The following is a 15,895-nucleotide window of genomic DNA, read 5'->3' as shown; positions in this document are numbered from 1 at the left end:
ATCATTTACCTCAATATGCGTTAATAACGTGCGCTTAACTTATTAATGCTCTAGACTACTGAATTAACAAATTTCACCGCGTTATACTCTGCGATTTTTCCATGTTTTGGTTCTTAAAAAGTCTTAAGATATACATGATGCTTGTTTAAAAATGTATGATTGTTTAAACAAAAAAAAGCATAAAAATTTATGAAAACTTTGCATATAGAATTTTTCCGTTTTTTGTTTAAACAACATTAGAAATTATTTTCAGAAAAGAGTAATTTTAATGAACATATAAATATAGTACATAATCGTAGCAAACCTTATGATTGTGAGATTGGTCGTTAATCATTTGAACAAAAATGTAATCTTTTAAATTCAGTACACTTCTTCGAATGTCAGATTTTTCACAAATCATTTGTACGAAAACAACACTTCAAAACTCACGTAAACGCCGTACTTAATTTATAGTTTCAAACGATAAAATGTAAAAATCGTTTCGAAAAATATTCTACATTAGTATCCTAAAACTTTTCAAAGAATAATAAAATTTTATCACTGTTATTTATTTTTCTGATTTCATTTATCATCCAAGTATTATTGTTCTAGTATTGTTTCATCTAAAGATGAAAAAATATTATTTTCTAACTATCGTTCGACTTCGATCCACTGCATTCCGTATGTATAATTATTTGCGACACAAATTAGTAGGACATAAATAAATGTAAACTTATATTTATAAATGCAAATTCGTGTTATTATGAATTTTAAAACTAATGCTGAAATATGCATCGTACGCCTCATACCGAATTGCAACGATCAATTGCAAAATGTTCGTTGCGATGATGTGATCAGGCCATACATTTTTTTAACCCGTTTCGGGCCAAACGGACGAAATTTTAGTTATTTTTTCACTCGTTGTAAACTCTGTGAAAAAATTATGTGAGAAATGTCAGAATAGTCATAACCGACGTAAAATTTTATGAAATTTTCAAATCGGGCGTCAGAATTGTCAAAAAAGTTGATGTGTAAAAGTTATGAACAATTAAACAATAAAAAACACGATTTTTTTGAAAAAAAATTTGATTTGATCCGAATTTTCGAGTCGAAACAGACTTGCTCTATAAGTCTAACACATTTTTTTTTGCGTCCATGGGGCGTAGACTTAAAAGTCCAATAGTTACGATATCGAAATTCAACATTTTCTCTATAAAGTTTTTTTCCTAGGCGCTTGGTTGACATATTAAAAAATTGACTACGTTCATGTACGGTTTTTTTCTACGAAGCGCCATTTTCATGTCCGCCATGTTAAATTTCGATATCGTAACTATTGGACTTTTAAGTCTACGCCCCATGGACGCAAAAAAAGGTGTTAGACTTATAGAGCAAGTCTGTTTCGACTCGAAAATTCGGATCAAATCAAATTTTTTTTCAAAAAAATCGTGTTTTTTATTGTTTAATTATTCATAACTTTTACACATCAACTTTTTTGACAATTCTGACGCCAGATTCGAAAAGTTCATAAAATTTTACGTCAGTTATGACTCTTCTGACATTTCTCACATAATTTTTTCACAGAGTTTACAACGAGTGAAAAAATAACTAAAATTTCGTCCGTTTGGCCCGAAACGGGTTAAGAGACATCATTATATTAGTGAGTTCCAATTATTTTAAATCTCTGTGAAGACATTAGATTTTTTTCAGTGACAATATGGTTTTTTTTTATAATTCATATACAGTGAAGGCAAGCGAATGTTATATCAAAGTAATGTTTTTTTTTTTTTTTTTAATCAAAATTAGCTCTTTAATAATAATTTATACGGGTTTACATAAAATGAAAACCAAAATATACTAGCGACATAATAATTTTTACAGCTTATCATTACGTTATCATTATGAGAATAATTTCATGAATTCATGAAAAATTGAAATTGTTCGAGTTTATAAATTTTAATTTAAATGTTATGATTAATAAATGAAATATTCTAAATTCTCATAACTTTAAATGTACATATCCACATTTTATAATATTTAAAAAAAAATTTAATTCACAATAAACTATATGTCGTTAAGTTAATCAATGATGGTGTCACTATAAAAATTACTTGGGATGCTGACTTGTCAAATTACATTGCTTATAAAAACTGATCTTTTTTATTGTTGTATGGAATACGCGCGGGTATTCTATGCTTGATTGTGGTTTTGTTAGTCGTCCATTGTCGAAGAGACCACCGTCACATCTACATCATCGTAATAGTTACGACTCCTCCGATCCCGACGGTACATCCTTTCGTCTGTAAGAAAAAAAAAGACGGAATCGATCAGTCAATCGAACTTTCAATATTAAAAGGAAATCGCGGAAATTAAATATTTAGATTTTGGAAAGTGTATGACTCACTGCTTGCTTGCATCAGACATTGAAAATTTTGCAGGCTTGCCATAAGAGCCGCTCTAGACTGCGGTACATGTTGCATGATCGGTATACCCCCGTGTCCAGTTGGTATGCGCCCGTGAAGATCGTGTACATTTGGCTCAACAAACCCAGGATTGTATGCGGGATTTTGCATCGGCATATTCTCCTGTGCATGTGGTATGTGCCTTTGAATATCTTGTACACTTGGCGCAACAAACCTAGGATTATGTGCGGGATTTTGAATCAGAATATTCTCCTGCGCATGTAGTATGTGCCTTTGAATATCTTGTACACTTGGCGCAACAAACCTAGGATTATGTGCGGGATTTTGAATCATCATATTCTCCTGTGCATGTAGTATGTGCCTTTGAATATCTTGTACATTTGGCTCAACGAACCCAGGATTATACGCGGGATTTTGCATCGGCATATTCTCCTGTGCATGTAGTATGTATCTTTGAATATCTTGTACACTTGGCTCAACAAACCCAGGATTGTATGCGGGATTTTGCATCGATGCACCCTCCTGTCTATATCGCCTCTGCCCATGAGTATTTTGTATATTTGGCATAACAGCCCCAGAATGGCTTGCGCGGATTTGTATCGGTGTACCCTCCGGTCCAAATCGCATCAGTCCTTCAGAATTTTGTACATTTGGTATTACGAGCCCAGCATTGCTCGTGGGAATTTGTATCGGTACACGATCCTGTCCATATCGCATCTGCCCTTCGGTATTTCGTAGAGTTGGCACTGCAACCTCGGCATTGCTCGCAGGACTTTGTCTCGGTACATCCTCCTGTCTTCTTGTTTCCTCTGTTTTGATTGTAGCTTCTGTCTTGATTTCCGTCTTGATTTCCGTCTCGCCTTGTAACTTTTCTTTGGCCATGTTCGCCATGAGCACTTGAAAATTTCCTACCCAATCTCTACATGTCTCTTCGCTTTTTATGTCAGTCAGTAACGGCCACTTTTTGGATTCAGTCGGATCCATCTCGATTTGGATTATATTTCGAACTGTTTGATATAACGACTTGTAACGAAGGTGTAATATTCGTTGCTTTCCTATATTGTTGATCTGCGACGGTGTTGCCTGTCTGGAGTCGAGCCGTAGAGTGACAGCTGCGCAAACAGGGCCAGCAGAGAGGGAACCGAAAAGTACCCGTCGTTCGCGTCGAAATAATAAATGACGATCATTCGTAATAATATAATAAAAATAAAGATTCAATGAGGCCTTTTTCTGTCAGATGGGAAAGAGAGCAACTTTCATTATGCCTTTGTTATAGACGGTCTACTCATAACATTTACTCTTCCAAAGGAGCTTCGTTGACGCCAGCTAGTTGAGCCAGGCATTTAGCAGAGTTTCAATACTCGTCTCTCGTCTTGCATAATTTCCAAAATGAAGAGCAATGAATGCTAATTTTTCATCTTAAAACTTTTTGGGTCACTCTTTTGGGCATCTGAATTTTAAAAATTTTACATGCGTCGTTATTTAAAAGTTATTGAACCTAAGGACGATAAAACTGAACTTCGTACATAAACTTGGCGCTTGTTTTCACTGATTGCTTTTTCCTACCATAGAACAGTGATTGTTCGATCTACTGTAAACTGGGAGAATGGCGCAGACTCGTATAGTTTAGTGGTTCTTAATTCTCTTGGGTCACCGATAAGCCACTCAAGGTAGCGATATTTACTATTATTTTTTATCTTTTTACTAGTTTAATAAACATTGTTTCCTTCTCTTCGTGACATAATTATTACAGATACTTATCGAGCAATGAAATAAATTGGGTAAATTCTTGAAAACATTTGAAATATTTATGTGAATATTTATGGCCGGAAAAGTCGGGGCGAAAAACATAAATTGCAAGCTCTCAATTTGCTCAGATGAAATAAAAAGCATCAATAATGATATCATATCTTTGACAAGTTGTTTTATAACTTGCACGTCATTTAATAATGTACAAGAAGGTGATAACTCTTTTAATACACCATTGTAGGAGGCGTGTACTTATGTCGAAAAAAAGCAATGTAGCGCCGATTGTCTGCATAAAAAACGACTTTTTTTCTCCGATTTTTTTTAGCACAAAAGGCAACAGCATCTTTATCTTTATGAAAACTTATTTTTTAATTTTGAATAAAGTATTCATGGTAAAAAAATACGCCTTTGGTTTATTTAGTTATGATATTTTTGAAATGTTTTATACTGACGCAAATTGTACAAAAGGACTTGACACGAAATGTTATGCTCGATGTGGCTGATTTTAAACACCTCTGTTGAATCCTGTAAATTAAATGACATGAAAATTATATGTTTAATATTCAAATTTTTATTCTTGCTGCATAATTATTTTTCTATAAAACTCTTTTTACATCAGAAAATATGTCTCTAGGACCACCTAAGTGAAGCATATTTTTGATTAAATTATTTATTTAATCTATCAATCTCAAAAGCTAGACTTTACTTTAAATTTTATTCCACAAGAACGGAAGAGAAAATTGCAACAAAAATGGTAAGATTTGAAGGATCAAGTCAAGTTGGTTAAAAATTTCATTTGAAATAACTTGAAATCACAAGTCATTATAGATTAATCCTGGACTAATTTAAATACTTAAAGGTACTAGAAATACATTTTGCGATTTAAAAAAACTTGTAAAAAAACTATTTTCCATCCAAAACAAAAAATTGTCAATATTAAAATGTAGTTTTCACGTTTTTTTTACTTTACATGATTTAACACAGGTTTTTTCCATTGAGAATCTCAATTCTCGATATGCACAGCAAGCAGACAGCAGAGTGCAGACTCAAAGTAGTCGCAGTCGTAGATGGAGTTAGCAGACAGTCGAGCGAGAGATTATATCTCATCTGCAATATCGTCGAGTATCATCAGTCGATCAGTCAGATCGTATACACTGCTAATATAAATTAAATAATACCTCACGCCGGGCGGTAAATCGGTACCTGCAGATCCGCAACTAAAGCAGACGCTATAATTTCACGTTGGAACAACCTGCTTGAGTACAACCTTTTCGGCAAGAAACTTTATTAAAGAAGAAGTCTAACGTCAATCGTTAGCTCGACGCTAATTTGATTGAATAATGCATCGATGAATTATTTATCCGTTTCATTTGTGATAGATCAATACTTAACAGGGTTAATCAACTTCTTATTCAGGTGTAAGTTACACTTATACTTGATTCTCTCATCTTTGGCTTTCTATTTAATATGAACTTTTCTATTAGTTTTATTATTGATTTTATACGAATTTAAACATGATTTAAAAACTTTCTTTATAAATATACTTAAATCAATATCAATAAAAATATCATTCTAGTCTAACTATAAAATTTAATGTTGTCAATGTGTACACTTTTAACTTGAATTAATGTAGAAATTACAACTAAAATAACATTATTTCATTAAAATATATTTACTAGAACTGAACAAAAATCATAATTTCAGATAAATAATTTTGGTGCTTAAACCAAAATAAAATGGCACCCAAATTACGCCAACGAGTTTCATTGCCTACAAAAGAAGAAACTCCAGCAAAGAAGCGCAATGAGCAAAATAGTTTTAAAACTTCAGAGAAAAGTAAAAATGACTCCAAGCCTTCATCAAGTACTACTGATCATTCATCAGATACTGCATTTAGGTTGCTAATAGCAGCTCGATTGATAGCTGCAATTACCAGCTACATAAGTGATTGTGATGAAACTTACAACTACTGGGAGCCTGGACATTATCTTTTATATGGAACAGGTCAACAAACGTGGGAGTATAGTCCACAGTATGCACTCAGATCGTACGCTTATCTTCTTATTCATATGGTACCAGCAAAACTTTACTGGTACATTTTAAGTTTTTTTCATGCTGAACCAAATCCTATGCATATTTTTTATTTTGTGAGATGCGTTCTTTCATTTGTTTGTACAATTTCTGAAGTATATTTATACAGAAATATTGGCAAAGAGTTTGGAATTCATGTTGCAAGAATTGCATTAGGATTCTCTTTGCTTAGCAGTGGAATGTATATTTCCAGTGCTGCTTTTCTACCTTCATCGTTTTCAATGTGTTTCAGTACAGCAGCTATCGCTGCCTGGTTTGGTCATAAATATGAACTAGCTATATTTTACACTGCTATATCCTCTTTACTTGGTTGGCCTTTTGCTGCATTGCTTGGAGTTCCAATTGCTGTTGATATGTTATTTAGAAAAAGGAACTGGTTAACTTTTTTCTCTTGGGTGATTATTTCAGCCATTGTAATTCTGGGACCTATGATTTTCATAGATTCAATGTACTATGGAAAATTAACAATTGCTCCGTTAAATCTTATCATGTACAATGTTTTCACAGATCATGGGCCTGATTTATATGGTACTGAACCTTTTAGCTACTACTTTATGAATGGTTTTCTGAATTTCAACTTTGTTTTTGGTTGGGCAATGCTCACACCAGCATTAATAATTTTAGCTCACTATTTTCTGCCGTTGGAAATGAGACATCCTGCCCAATTACCATTTTGGCTCTCATTGGCTCCATTATATTTATGGTTTTTAGTCTTCTTCTTTCAACCTCATAAAGAAGAAAGATTTTTATTCCCTGTGTATCCCTTAATATGTCTTCATGGGGCTATTACAATTGATGTAGTACAAAAGCTTTATTTTCATGCAAAAAGCAAAGCATTTAATTATGCAGTATCAATAACAAACAATTATGTAAAGTGTACCAAGTATGTTATGATCTTTGCTATTATAATCTGTGGATGTTTTGGTTTATCTCGTACTTATGCATTGTACAATGGGTATCATGCCCCAATGGATATTATGGCTGAAGTAAACAAATTAGGAATGAGTCAAAACATACCAAAAGATATGGAAATCAATTTTTGTGTTGGTAAAGAATGGCATCGATTTCCAAGTAGTTTCTTTTTTCCATCTAATAATTGGAAATTGCGATATATCAAGTCTGAGTTCAAAGGTCAGCTTCCTCAAGCATATGCACAACATGAAAATGCTACTAGCATGATTCAGCCACACTTCAATGATAAAAATGAGGAAGAACGATCTAGGTACTTTGACGTTGAAAAATGCCACTTTATGATGGATTTAGATGTAGGAAGAATTACTAAATTAGAACCTAACTATTCGCATAAAAAAGGTAGATTTAGAATTTTAAAGTCTGTTAAATTTTTGGATAACTTGAAATCCGATCCTGTCTACAGAGCATTTTACATTCCATACATGACTGAAGAAAATGTTGCTTACGGTTCTTATAACTTGTTGCAAAACAACAAGTACAAGTTTTCAGAAAAAAAAATTTAAATCATTAATCATTCGCCAGCGTGTTGAGAATTAATGAAAAAGAAAAATAATTATAATAATAGTCACATAATTGCGTTTGAGATTAAAGCGTTTGCTTTATGTACTTATTTTGTAAGTATCTGAACCAAGTAGTTGATAACTTTTTTAAAGTCTGATTTCTTCTTTTTACTGTTTATGGAGATGTAACAGACTGGAATGTAATTAAGTATTATACTTATTTATGAATAGAGTGGTCTAAAATTATTTACTTGTACATTAGTATAAATGTCCCTATTTTTATATAGTTCTTATTGAGTTCGTGATATACATATGTAATATCTATAACGTTTATCAGCGCAACAGAATATTGTTAAATATGTTACAAGCAACTAAAAGACTTTGAAGATGAACTGATTTTTTTTATAATTTAAAAATGATTTGAAATCAACCAATTGATATCTACAACTATCTCAATATTCCATTTATTAATTAGCTTTGAAATATTTTAATTACACATTTTATTTATTTATTTATAATTATAACATATATCCCGAATACGTAGTACTCCGAAAAATAAACGATAAAAGCTTCTAACGAGTATCAGTAATTTCATTATTTCAATATTCATCATCCTTTTAATCACACTTTTTGAAAATGAATAAATTTTTCAGATATTAAAACTCTTTCCGTCGTTACGCGCGTGTAGTTACATCCTCGAAATTTGAATAACGCAAAAACGAATCTCGTAGCGTAGCGTACCGAGAGAAATTACGTCACGGTTTGTTAAGCAGCGCGTCACTTGCGGCGCACAGACGGCCCACACACACACACAGTCAAATCCTACACATTTATACATCCCCCCTTCCAACGAGTCGAATGTGCATCCCCTTGGCCGCTTGGCTGCTTGCTGACAGCTTAGCCTGGGTGGTTGGTGGTTCGGTCGGTGGCGCCTCGTCGTACACACACACACACACACACACACACACACACACACATACACATCGACCTTATACAGAAGCGTGTGTAGTAGTAGTATACGTCTGGTAGTAGTATAGTACACCGATAAAAATCAATGTGATTCGTACATGTATGTATACGTGCGTAAAGTCCTCTCTCTCTCTCTCTCTCTCTCTCTACGTCCAACGCGCGCCAGACTTACTCCTCCTCGCGCTTTGTAACGCCACAGGGGAGACTGACGATTTCGCGTGTGGACCTCTATTTGGTGCTGTACGCAAGGTGTGCATCGCTCGTGTGTGAGACTGCATAATATACAGTGCATCGGCATCGTGGATTGTCAGTGCGAAAAAAGAAAAATTCAAAGATATTGCTCGAGTAAGTTTTTTCACTCGCTTACGCGACGACGACGACGACGACGACGACGAGGGGGAGAAATTTTTTTGCTTTTCTAAAAATACACAGCGTCTCTCTATCGGCGCTTCAAAAATGAAAACAGAGCGCGATGCCGTGATAACTTTCTCGCGTCTATAATGTATAAGTTGCTTCGCTGCTGCTGTTTAGCTGCTGGTGCGTCGTTGTACAGACCCGAGCTTGCTCCAATTCGAGGAGATTAAATCATTCAATTGTGCATGCCTGTCTATGACGCGCGACTGCATGTGTAGCTCGTATACGTACTATAAAGCACATACTTAAGCTGCATAGATATACATATAAGGGACTGCAGCAGTGCAGTGCAGTGCAGTGCAGTAAGAGCAGCAGCAGCAGTAGCAGAAGAGGAAAGAGAGGAGAGAGTGACGTTGTCTCGCGCGTTGTTTTCGTCGTTGCTGTTGTTATTATGGCTCATCTCTTGGTTTTTCCTTTTTAATGTATGCAGGCAATTGCAACGCGACGATGGCCATGGCTCGACTCTTGTGATCGAAGCTCGAGATTATATATCAAAGTTCGAACGCGAAAAACGAGTGCGGGTGTGGTGTTGGCATTAGTACAAAACACCCTGCGATAGTAATATCTACTAAGTTTACTTGGGTAAGTTTAGAAGTTTTTTTCCTCTGTTTTCTTTTTTTTTTTTTTTTTTCGAGACGAGAATTGCGATATCACCCTCGCAGGGCAGCTCGAATTCACATTGCATGTAACGTGTGCGATAAGAGAGGGTGGCATGGTGAGAGTGTCATATATTGGCGTGACTCATTTCGCTTGTTTTGAGATCGCTTACAATATATTCATTGCGCGCAGACGGCGATATATATCTTGTGTGACATTGATTATAGGATGACTTTTTACCAAGTGCTCGTCGTCTGAAACTTGAACCTTGCACTGCGGTTGAGCGTGTGCTTGATTGACTTTTTTGTGTACACACGTTTGTTGCAGTGCGAGGCGTGAATGAAAATTTTTTATTAATTATTGTCGCGTCGCAATTGAATCACTTGCGAATTGCGTTAAATTACAGCTCGTTTCGACTAGTAAAAACACACGACTGTCAAAACTGGATAACTCCGTGATGAAGGACATGGCAAATAAGATCGCCGAATTGAAGTTCGAAGCACCACTGGCGTGTTTCGAGGAGGAAGAGTCGTCGACCATAAGAAATATTAATTTATTTTCAGGTAAGATTTGACGCGCGAATGTATTGATTTTAGATAAGAAAAATAATAATCCGTCGATGTTATTTTGCAGATCGATTGTTGGACGTCAATAACATGGAACGAGATTATGTCAACAATCAAAATACCAACAACACAACGATTTCGAACGAAACTTGCTTGGATGTCATTCAGGATGGAACTTTTAGTCCTTTCAGTGGCAGTTTAGAAGATTTGGTTAACACGTTTGATGAAAAAATCACAACTTGTTTTAGAGATTATGGTACAAATGTTGAGTCTCTTGCTCCTGTTCAAGTTAGAACGCAGGAAGAAATTATGAACGAATGCCAGTAAGTGCATTGTTTCATTTGACAATACGTTGAACCAATTATCAGTGCTTGTTTAAACATGATTTTCATCTTTAGAATGTGGTGGACACTGACTGGCACATTTGGAAATATTTTACCAATAGACTGGAGCAAATCTTATGCTCGAAAAATGCATCTGCCATCTCTGAATTTAAATGAATCAGCAGAGTCTTCAAATGGGTAAAATATAAAATGAAAATTATGCAACACATAATTTATTTCCAAGTTTAATAAAGTAGTCAACTGTTTTATTTCTTGACAGTACTGGAGTGGAAGACTTGAGCAGCGAAGATGAAGCTGTTGCTACAGATTTGGACATGCATGCTTTAATTTTATCTAGTCCTACTGATAATTGTAATATGGAAGAGCCTGTTAAAACTGCCGATGAAGTTTTAAAAGAAATTGATGATATAATGCAGGAGAGCCCAATGTCAGATGCTTCAATGGCTTCAGAATCATTACTTGAAATAAATGAAGCACTTGAGAGAAGTAAAGAGGTTCTTTCTTCACCGCTTCATGAAAAAAGTAAGATCATAATAGCTGATAAGATATGATTATCTCTATTTTCAAATATTTAATTCAATAATTATTAATTTACAGGATTACAGGAATACACTTCTAAGCAATTATCAGAACTTCTGAGCGAAATGGACTCTTTGATAGCTGCATTAAGTGAAACTCTCATAAATGAGCTTGCTCTCAGAGACGAATTAGAATATGAGAAAGAACTAAAGAACCAATTCATTTCTTTATTACTCGCAGTACAAAATCGACGGAGACAGCATCATGTTGCCAAAAAACGAAATCAAATATTAAATGCAACTAGTCCCCAAACTCAGCGTAAATCAGTTGAATCGAAGGTATTTAATGATCATGTTTGGTCCTCATCATCTCATCAAATTCTTTTTATTAAAAATTAAATAAATTTTCAGTATTTAACCACAGTCATACCGTACCACTCATCCAGTGGCGTTTTGGATAACCAGTCACTGCAAGTTCTAATTAAAAGTGAGTATCCATAAAAGATGAATGAGGAGATACCTTTGAAAAACTAGAAATATTATGATATTTTTTTTATTTTAGTTTTAAAAGCTATCAATGAAGACAGCCCCGCAGTTCCTGCTCTCTTAACGGATTACATTCTCAAAGGTGACGACGCGTTTTTTCAATCATATTGAATTTCCAAATATTAACTCGTGTTTTCATTTTTTACAGTTCTATGCCCAACTTAGAGGATACCTAGTGTCATTCCCATTACGCATACGCTAAAATATCAATGTAATTTCCACTGATATTATTTATATAACTTTTGCTTATGCATATTATATCGGAACTTTTTGATTGCGAGTCACACTGACGTATATAATCTGCGCGCACAATCACACGCATTCGAAATTATTAAAGCAGATCGCTAAAAAAAAATATTTATAAATTATGTTATCGATTTCTATAAAATTATTGGCGTTTATTGAATTAGTAACGAACGTTATTGATTGTTTATGATCTATAATAATATAGTTCATTATATGTCTAGTCTTTTTTAATCTTTCAAGCGTTAAAAAAAAAATTAACCAACTTCGTGCTGGGTTGGAAGTTAGTTAATTGTATCATCGCGTGACCTCTTTACAAATGTTCCTAAACATTTAATGTTTATTATTACATTACGATTACCTGTCGACATTAGTCTTAGATAATTTTTGAATCATGAAAAGAAAACACGTTGCGTTTAAGTATTATATTGAATTAAAATTTGAGTTACGGAAGTCTCGTCTCGCCGGATATAAGCGTACTGTTATTTATGCGTTTTTTTTACGAGCGACCGAACGATCTCAAATACTAATCGTGCGCATATCGATTTACTCTCTTCGAATACGGACAATCAGGCTATTATCGCAGACACACGAACGGCCTAGTATGCGTCCTCATTACCATTTCTCGCTTATACGACTTCATAAAAATGCATCGTGCGATTCTTTAAGTTGGTCTCTCGTCGATTGACAATTTCCTCCGTGTGCCATGACGTGTGCATACATAAATGTGATTGGATATAAATTTGTAACTCATAAGCAACTCGATGCTTTCAACGTTAAATCGCGATCGTTCCAAAACCAAATATATTTTAATTATGGACTGCTATCGAAGACTTATACTTTCCTTAAGACTTCAATTACTATTAAATGACTTTTGTTCGTTAACATTGAAACATGATTTTTACCGTGAAAGAAATTATGAACTGTCGATTTGTAAAGAGGTTGACATAGTGAAGCGAAAAAAGTATTTTATCACTCGTGTCCATGACATGTATAGGTAGAAAGTAGATAATGTAAAAATTATAGAAAACTATCTACCGCGTCATTGTATTGCTAGAAAAAAAATCTATCCGAACTTTTCTTTAGCATGTAACGTGTAAACTATATAATACGAAGAAGATCGGAGTATACGGACATCCCCGATCTCGAAAGAAATTTTATTTACCTGCAGCGTGCAATTTGATTTCATTGGAACAAGTATCGATAGTCCTTAGATGATAAGTTTATTCAAGTGAGCTATTCTAGAACATTATATCATTAAACCATTTGCTTGGATTTTAACCATGTGATTTTTTATGTATGAACAAAAAAAAATATCGCAATGCATTCGTGACAATTTATACATAAAATAGTATTATTATACCGCGTGCGTTTCGATGCGCGACTCCGTGTACGATAAAACAACTTGTTGCATTGTTTTTATCGAACATGCGAAACAATTTGCTTTTTTTCAATTGCGTTAACTCTTCGATTGACTGTATATGATCTGATAATACTTGTAATTTACTTTTAAATCGATGTATAAAAAAAACGATTATACAAGAGCGTTCAAATAAAGCCATACATAAATATACATATGGCGAAGTTCAGGGTCGTAATTGAATGTAAAAATAATCCTTACGCATCTCTTCCTTTCGATAATCGTGTTATTTTCTCTTTATTCACAACGAACTTATATAATTTGTTTATAATAATACTTTATAAAAGAGCGCAACTAAAATTCAAGCGAGAAAGCTCTCGTTTTTGCTGGCCTTCTCGGCGGCGTTATTGGACAGAGGATCCAAGTCCTCGAACAAGTTCATCCAGGACTTGGCGCTTGTACCTTTTTTCGCTTTAGCTGCTGCTACCTACAAACACGAGACAACGCATCGATAAATTGATTATTGGTCATCCTATAAAAAAAAGAGAAGTAATGGCGTTGTAAAACTCACATCTCCTTTGCTATCACCGAGCAGATCTTTGCCTTGACTCTTGGCCGCATCGGGCGAGGACGAGGACGTGGTGGCGCTCTTCAAACTCTGCTTCAGCAGCTCCATCGGCATGAAGCTGTCCTTGTCGTCGGTGAGCCAATCGAATTTCGATCCGTCGTCGCTGGCGGTGTTGCTCTGTTGCTGCTGCTGCTGCTGCTGCATGTCCTGCAGTATGCTCTTGCACTCGGACATGAGGGCCTGCTGCAGCTCGTCGTAGTAGACAGGATTCGCCGCTGTGGCGGTTGCGTTGACGTTCAGACCCTGGAGATCGCCGATGGAGGACGAAGCACCGGCGGTAGCGTCGTCGCTCGTACTCGGCACGCTTTCTTCGACGGCGATCAACCGATCCGTTTGAATGGTATTTTCCGGCGCGGACGTTAGATCGCCGATCAGCGACGAGGAACCGTTCTCCGACTGTGGCTGACTGAGATTTGAATTCAGTATTTATGCTTACTCGATTACATGGATAAAGTTTAAGTGAAAAAAGGGGGCTTACTCTTCGCTCGTCGTCGGCGTCTTGGCTTTTGCTTTCTCCTTGCTCTTGTCGCCGTTGCTTTTAGCGGCACCCCGCGTCCGATCCGTGACGAGTTTCTCGATCCTCCTCCACTCGCTGTCGGCCTGCCTGCTCCTTATGTTCTCGATGTTCTTCAGCGTGGTCGAGTACGCCTTGGCCGACTTGCTCCCGTAGGCTATGTACCTGTTCTGATAGAACGTCAGCGTGTGATTGAGCATGTTGCATCTCGCGGCGGCCAGCAGATCGACCTTCTGCAGACAGTCCAGGCCGAGCTTGTCGAAGTTGAGCTTGCCGCGGCGCACCTGGTCCTGGACGCGCTTGAACTTGTCGAGCTGCTTGCTCGAGGCCGGGTCGAGCTGCTGGGACACGGCCTTCATCCAGGACAGGCTGGCGCGATACTCGGTGCGCGCCTTCTCCATGGCGAGGACGTTCTGGTGGGTGTCGCCGATGGCCCGCTGGCGGAACGTCTCGAGCTCCTGGTGGAAGCGCACGAGGGGCTCGTGAAGGGTCAGCTGCTGCTGGGCGCAATAGATCAGCGCCTTGGCTACGGCGAGCATCACCTCGCCGGCCCGACTCTTGTCGTCGGCGCTGTTCTCCTTGAGGAAGCGGCCCATGGCGCTCGTCTCTTGCGACAGATCTGTCGAATATTTGTTGTTGTTGTTGTTGGTGATGATTTTTTTATCGATATCGTTCGCGCGCGCTATATACAATGTAGAAAGCTTACAACATATGGCCTCTTGATATCTGTCGATGATCCGCTGGAGCAGGGCGCAGGACGACTGTATGTTCCGGAAGAGCTCGAGCTTGGCGTCGAGCTCGGCGTCCGAGGCGACGATGCACTCGTCCTCCTTGCGGCCGAATTTGCGCGACAGGGCCTGCTTCGTCAGCCAGAACTGGTGCTGCATCTTCGAGGATTGGCTCTTCCAGATGTCCTGCATCATTTTCAATTTTATTTATTCAATGTGGTAAAGAATCGTATACGCGAATTTTACGAGTCGCAGGAAAAATTGCATCGATGTATAAACAACTCTACATGTTGACCGGGCCCGCGCCGATAACAAAAAAAAAAGCTTGGTGAGCTTCGTACGGTATAATACAACGTGTCAACGTACTACGCCCGGATGTGATAAGAAATAACGATGCCTATCAACGTGTGCCATACTTTTTTTGGTCGAATAGGCAGGAAGAAAGAAAAAATAAGTAAAGTTTTAATTATATTAAATAAATCATTCACACGGTTACCAAATTGTATTACCTCTAAAATTGGCAATTCCATCGCTAAGTTGTATCGAGTAAATAAAAAGCTTGGAAGCTATAATGACAGCTCGATCGTTAGAACGATGGGAAAATCAACAAACAACAACAACAAAAATACGACAAACAATCGCATCGATATAATGACGTGTATTATACAGTATTCTTACCCTCGACGAAACAATAACCCCTTCTTCAACAACGAGTAGCTCGGTGGTGTATCCTTGAAAAAAAAAAAAAAAAAAAAAA

The 15,895-nt window shown here is 36.6% G+C and overlaps 4 protein-coding genes across 5 annotated transcripts; 2 read left to right on the top strand and 2 right to left on the bottom strand.

Annotated features, from left to right (window-relative positions):
- Positions 1-2,002: 2,002 nt before the first annotated feature.
- Positions 2,003-3,512, bottom strand: LOC106657016. The gene is made up of 2 exons (XM_023462981.1): positions 2,381-3,512; positions 2,003-2,276 (listed from the first exon to the last, which is right to left on the bottom strand). The coding sequence occupies exons 1-2, from the start codon at positions 3,381-3,383 to the stop codon at positions 2,188-2,190; spliced, it is 1,092 nt and encodes a 363-aa protein (XP_023318749.1). The 5' UTR covers positions 3,384-3,512; the 3' UTR covers positions 2,003-2,187.
- A 1,879-nt stretch (positions 3,513-5,391) lies between these two features.
- LOC106657178 (alpha-1,2-mannosyltransferase ALG9) lies at positions 5,392-8,293 on the top strand. The gene is made up of 2 exons (XM_014378550.2): positions 5,392-5,566; positions 5,853-8,293. Exon 2 carries the CDS (start codon positions 5,885-5,887, stop codon positions 7,712-7,714), a length of 1,830 nt encoding a protein of 609 aa, XP_014234036.1. The 5' UTR covers positions 5,392-5,566; positions 5,853-5,884; the 3' UTR covers positions 7,715-8,293.
- Positions 8,294-8,821: 528 nt separating this feature from the next.
- LOC106657179 (fasciculation and elongation protein zeta-2) lies at positions 8,822-13,481 on the top strand. Its single transcript, XM_014378553.2, has 10 exons — positions 8,822-9,025; positions 9,525-9,676; positions 10,098-10,254; positions 10,325-10,580; positions 10,656-10,778; positions 10,861-11,123; positions 11,199-11,458; positions 11,531-11,606; positions 11,682-11,747; positions 11,814-13,481. The coding sequence occupies exons 3-10, from the start codon at positions 10,149-10,151 to the stop codon at positions 11,828-11,830; spliced, it is 1,167 nt and encodes a 388-aa protein (XP_014234039.1). The 5' UTR covers positions 8,822-9,025; positions 9,525-9,676; positions 10,098-10,148; the 3' UTR covers positions 11,831-13,481.
- A 99-nt stretch (positions 13,482-13,580) lies between these two features.
- LOC106656827 (islet cell autoantigen 1) lies at positions 13,581-15,874 on the bottom strand. Of its 2 annotated transcripts, XM_014377980.2 has the most exons (5): positions 15,648-15,874; positions 15,117-15,324; positions 14,375-15,029; positions 13,840-14,302; positions 13,581-13,755 (listed from the first exon to the last, which is right to left on the bottom strand). In XM_014377980.2, the coding sequence occupies exons 1-5, from the start codon at positions 15,666-15,668 to the stop codon at positions 13,630-13,632; spliced, it is 1,473 nt and encodes a 490-aa protein (XP_014233466.2). In that variant the 5' UTR covers positions 15,669-15,874; the 3' UTR covers positions 13,581-13,629. The 2 variants fall into 2 exon arrangements, with proteins under 2 accessions (XP_014233466.2, XP_023318700.1); XM_023462932.1 differs by having other exon boundaries at positions 14,375-15,324.
- Positions 15,875-15,895: the final 21 nt, after the last annotated feature.

The sequence above is a fragment of the Trichogramma pretiosum genome, unplaced genomic scaffold (assembly GCF_000599845.2).
Source record: "Trichogramma pretiosum strain Unisexual culture from Peru unplaced genomic scaffold, Tpre_2.0 scaffold14, whole genome shotgun sequence".
Lineage (NCBI taxonomy): Eukaryota > Metazoa > Arthropoda > Insecta > Hymenoptera > Trichogrammatidae > Trichogramma > Trichogramma pretiosum.
This window is presented reverse-complemented; position numbering and strand designations above follow the sequence as displayed.

What these genes read in the sequence shown, in the direction of transcription:
- LOC106656827 (XM_023462932.1), bottom strand. Translation starts at nt 15,668, where the DNA reads ATGGAATTGCCAATTTTAGAG. An exon ending in ACGCCGACGACGAGCGAAGA is followed by an intron (nt 14,303 to 14,374) that starts GTAAGCCCCCTT and finishes TTCAAATCTCAG; the next exon opens with TCAGCCACAGTCGGAGAACG. An exon ending in TCGGTGATAGCAAAGGAGAT is followed by an intron (nt 13,756 to 13,839) that starts GTGAGTTTTACA and finishes TCGTGTTTGTAG; the next exon opens with GTAGCAGCAGCTAAAGCGAA.
- LOC106657179 (XM_014378553.2), top strand. Translation starts at nt 10,149, where the DNA reads ATGAAGGACATGGCAAATAAGATCGCCGAATTGAAGTTCGAAGCACCA. An exon ending in AAATATTAATTTATTTTCAG is followed by an intron (nt 10,255 to 10,324) that starts GTAAGATTTGAC and finishes GTTATTTTGCAG; the next exon opens with ATCGATTGTTGGACGTCAAT. An exon ending in ACTGCAAGTTCTAATTAAAA is followed by an intron (nt 11,607 to 11,681) that starts GTGAGTATCCAT and finishes TTTTTATTTTAG; the next exon opens with TTTTAAAAGCTATCAATGAA.
- LOC106657016 (XM_023462981.1), bottom strand. Translation starts at nt 3,383, where the DNA reads ATGGATCCGACTGAATCCAAAAAGTGGCCGTTACTGACTGACATAAAA. An exon ending in ATGTCTGATGCAAGCAAGCA is followed by an intron (nt 2,277 to 2,380) that starts GTGAGTCATACA and finishes TTTTTCTTACAG; the next exon opens with ACGAAAGGATGTACCGTCGG.
- LOC106657178 (XM_014378550.2), top strand. Translation starts at nt 5,885, where the DNA reads ATGGCACCCAAATTACGCCAACGAGTTTCATTGCCTACAAAAGAAGAA.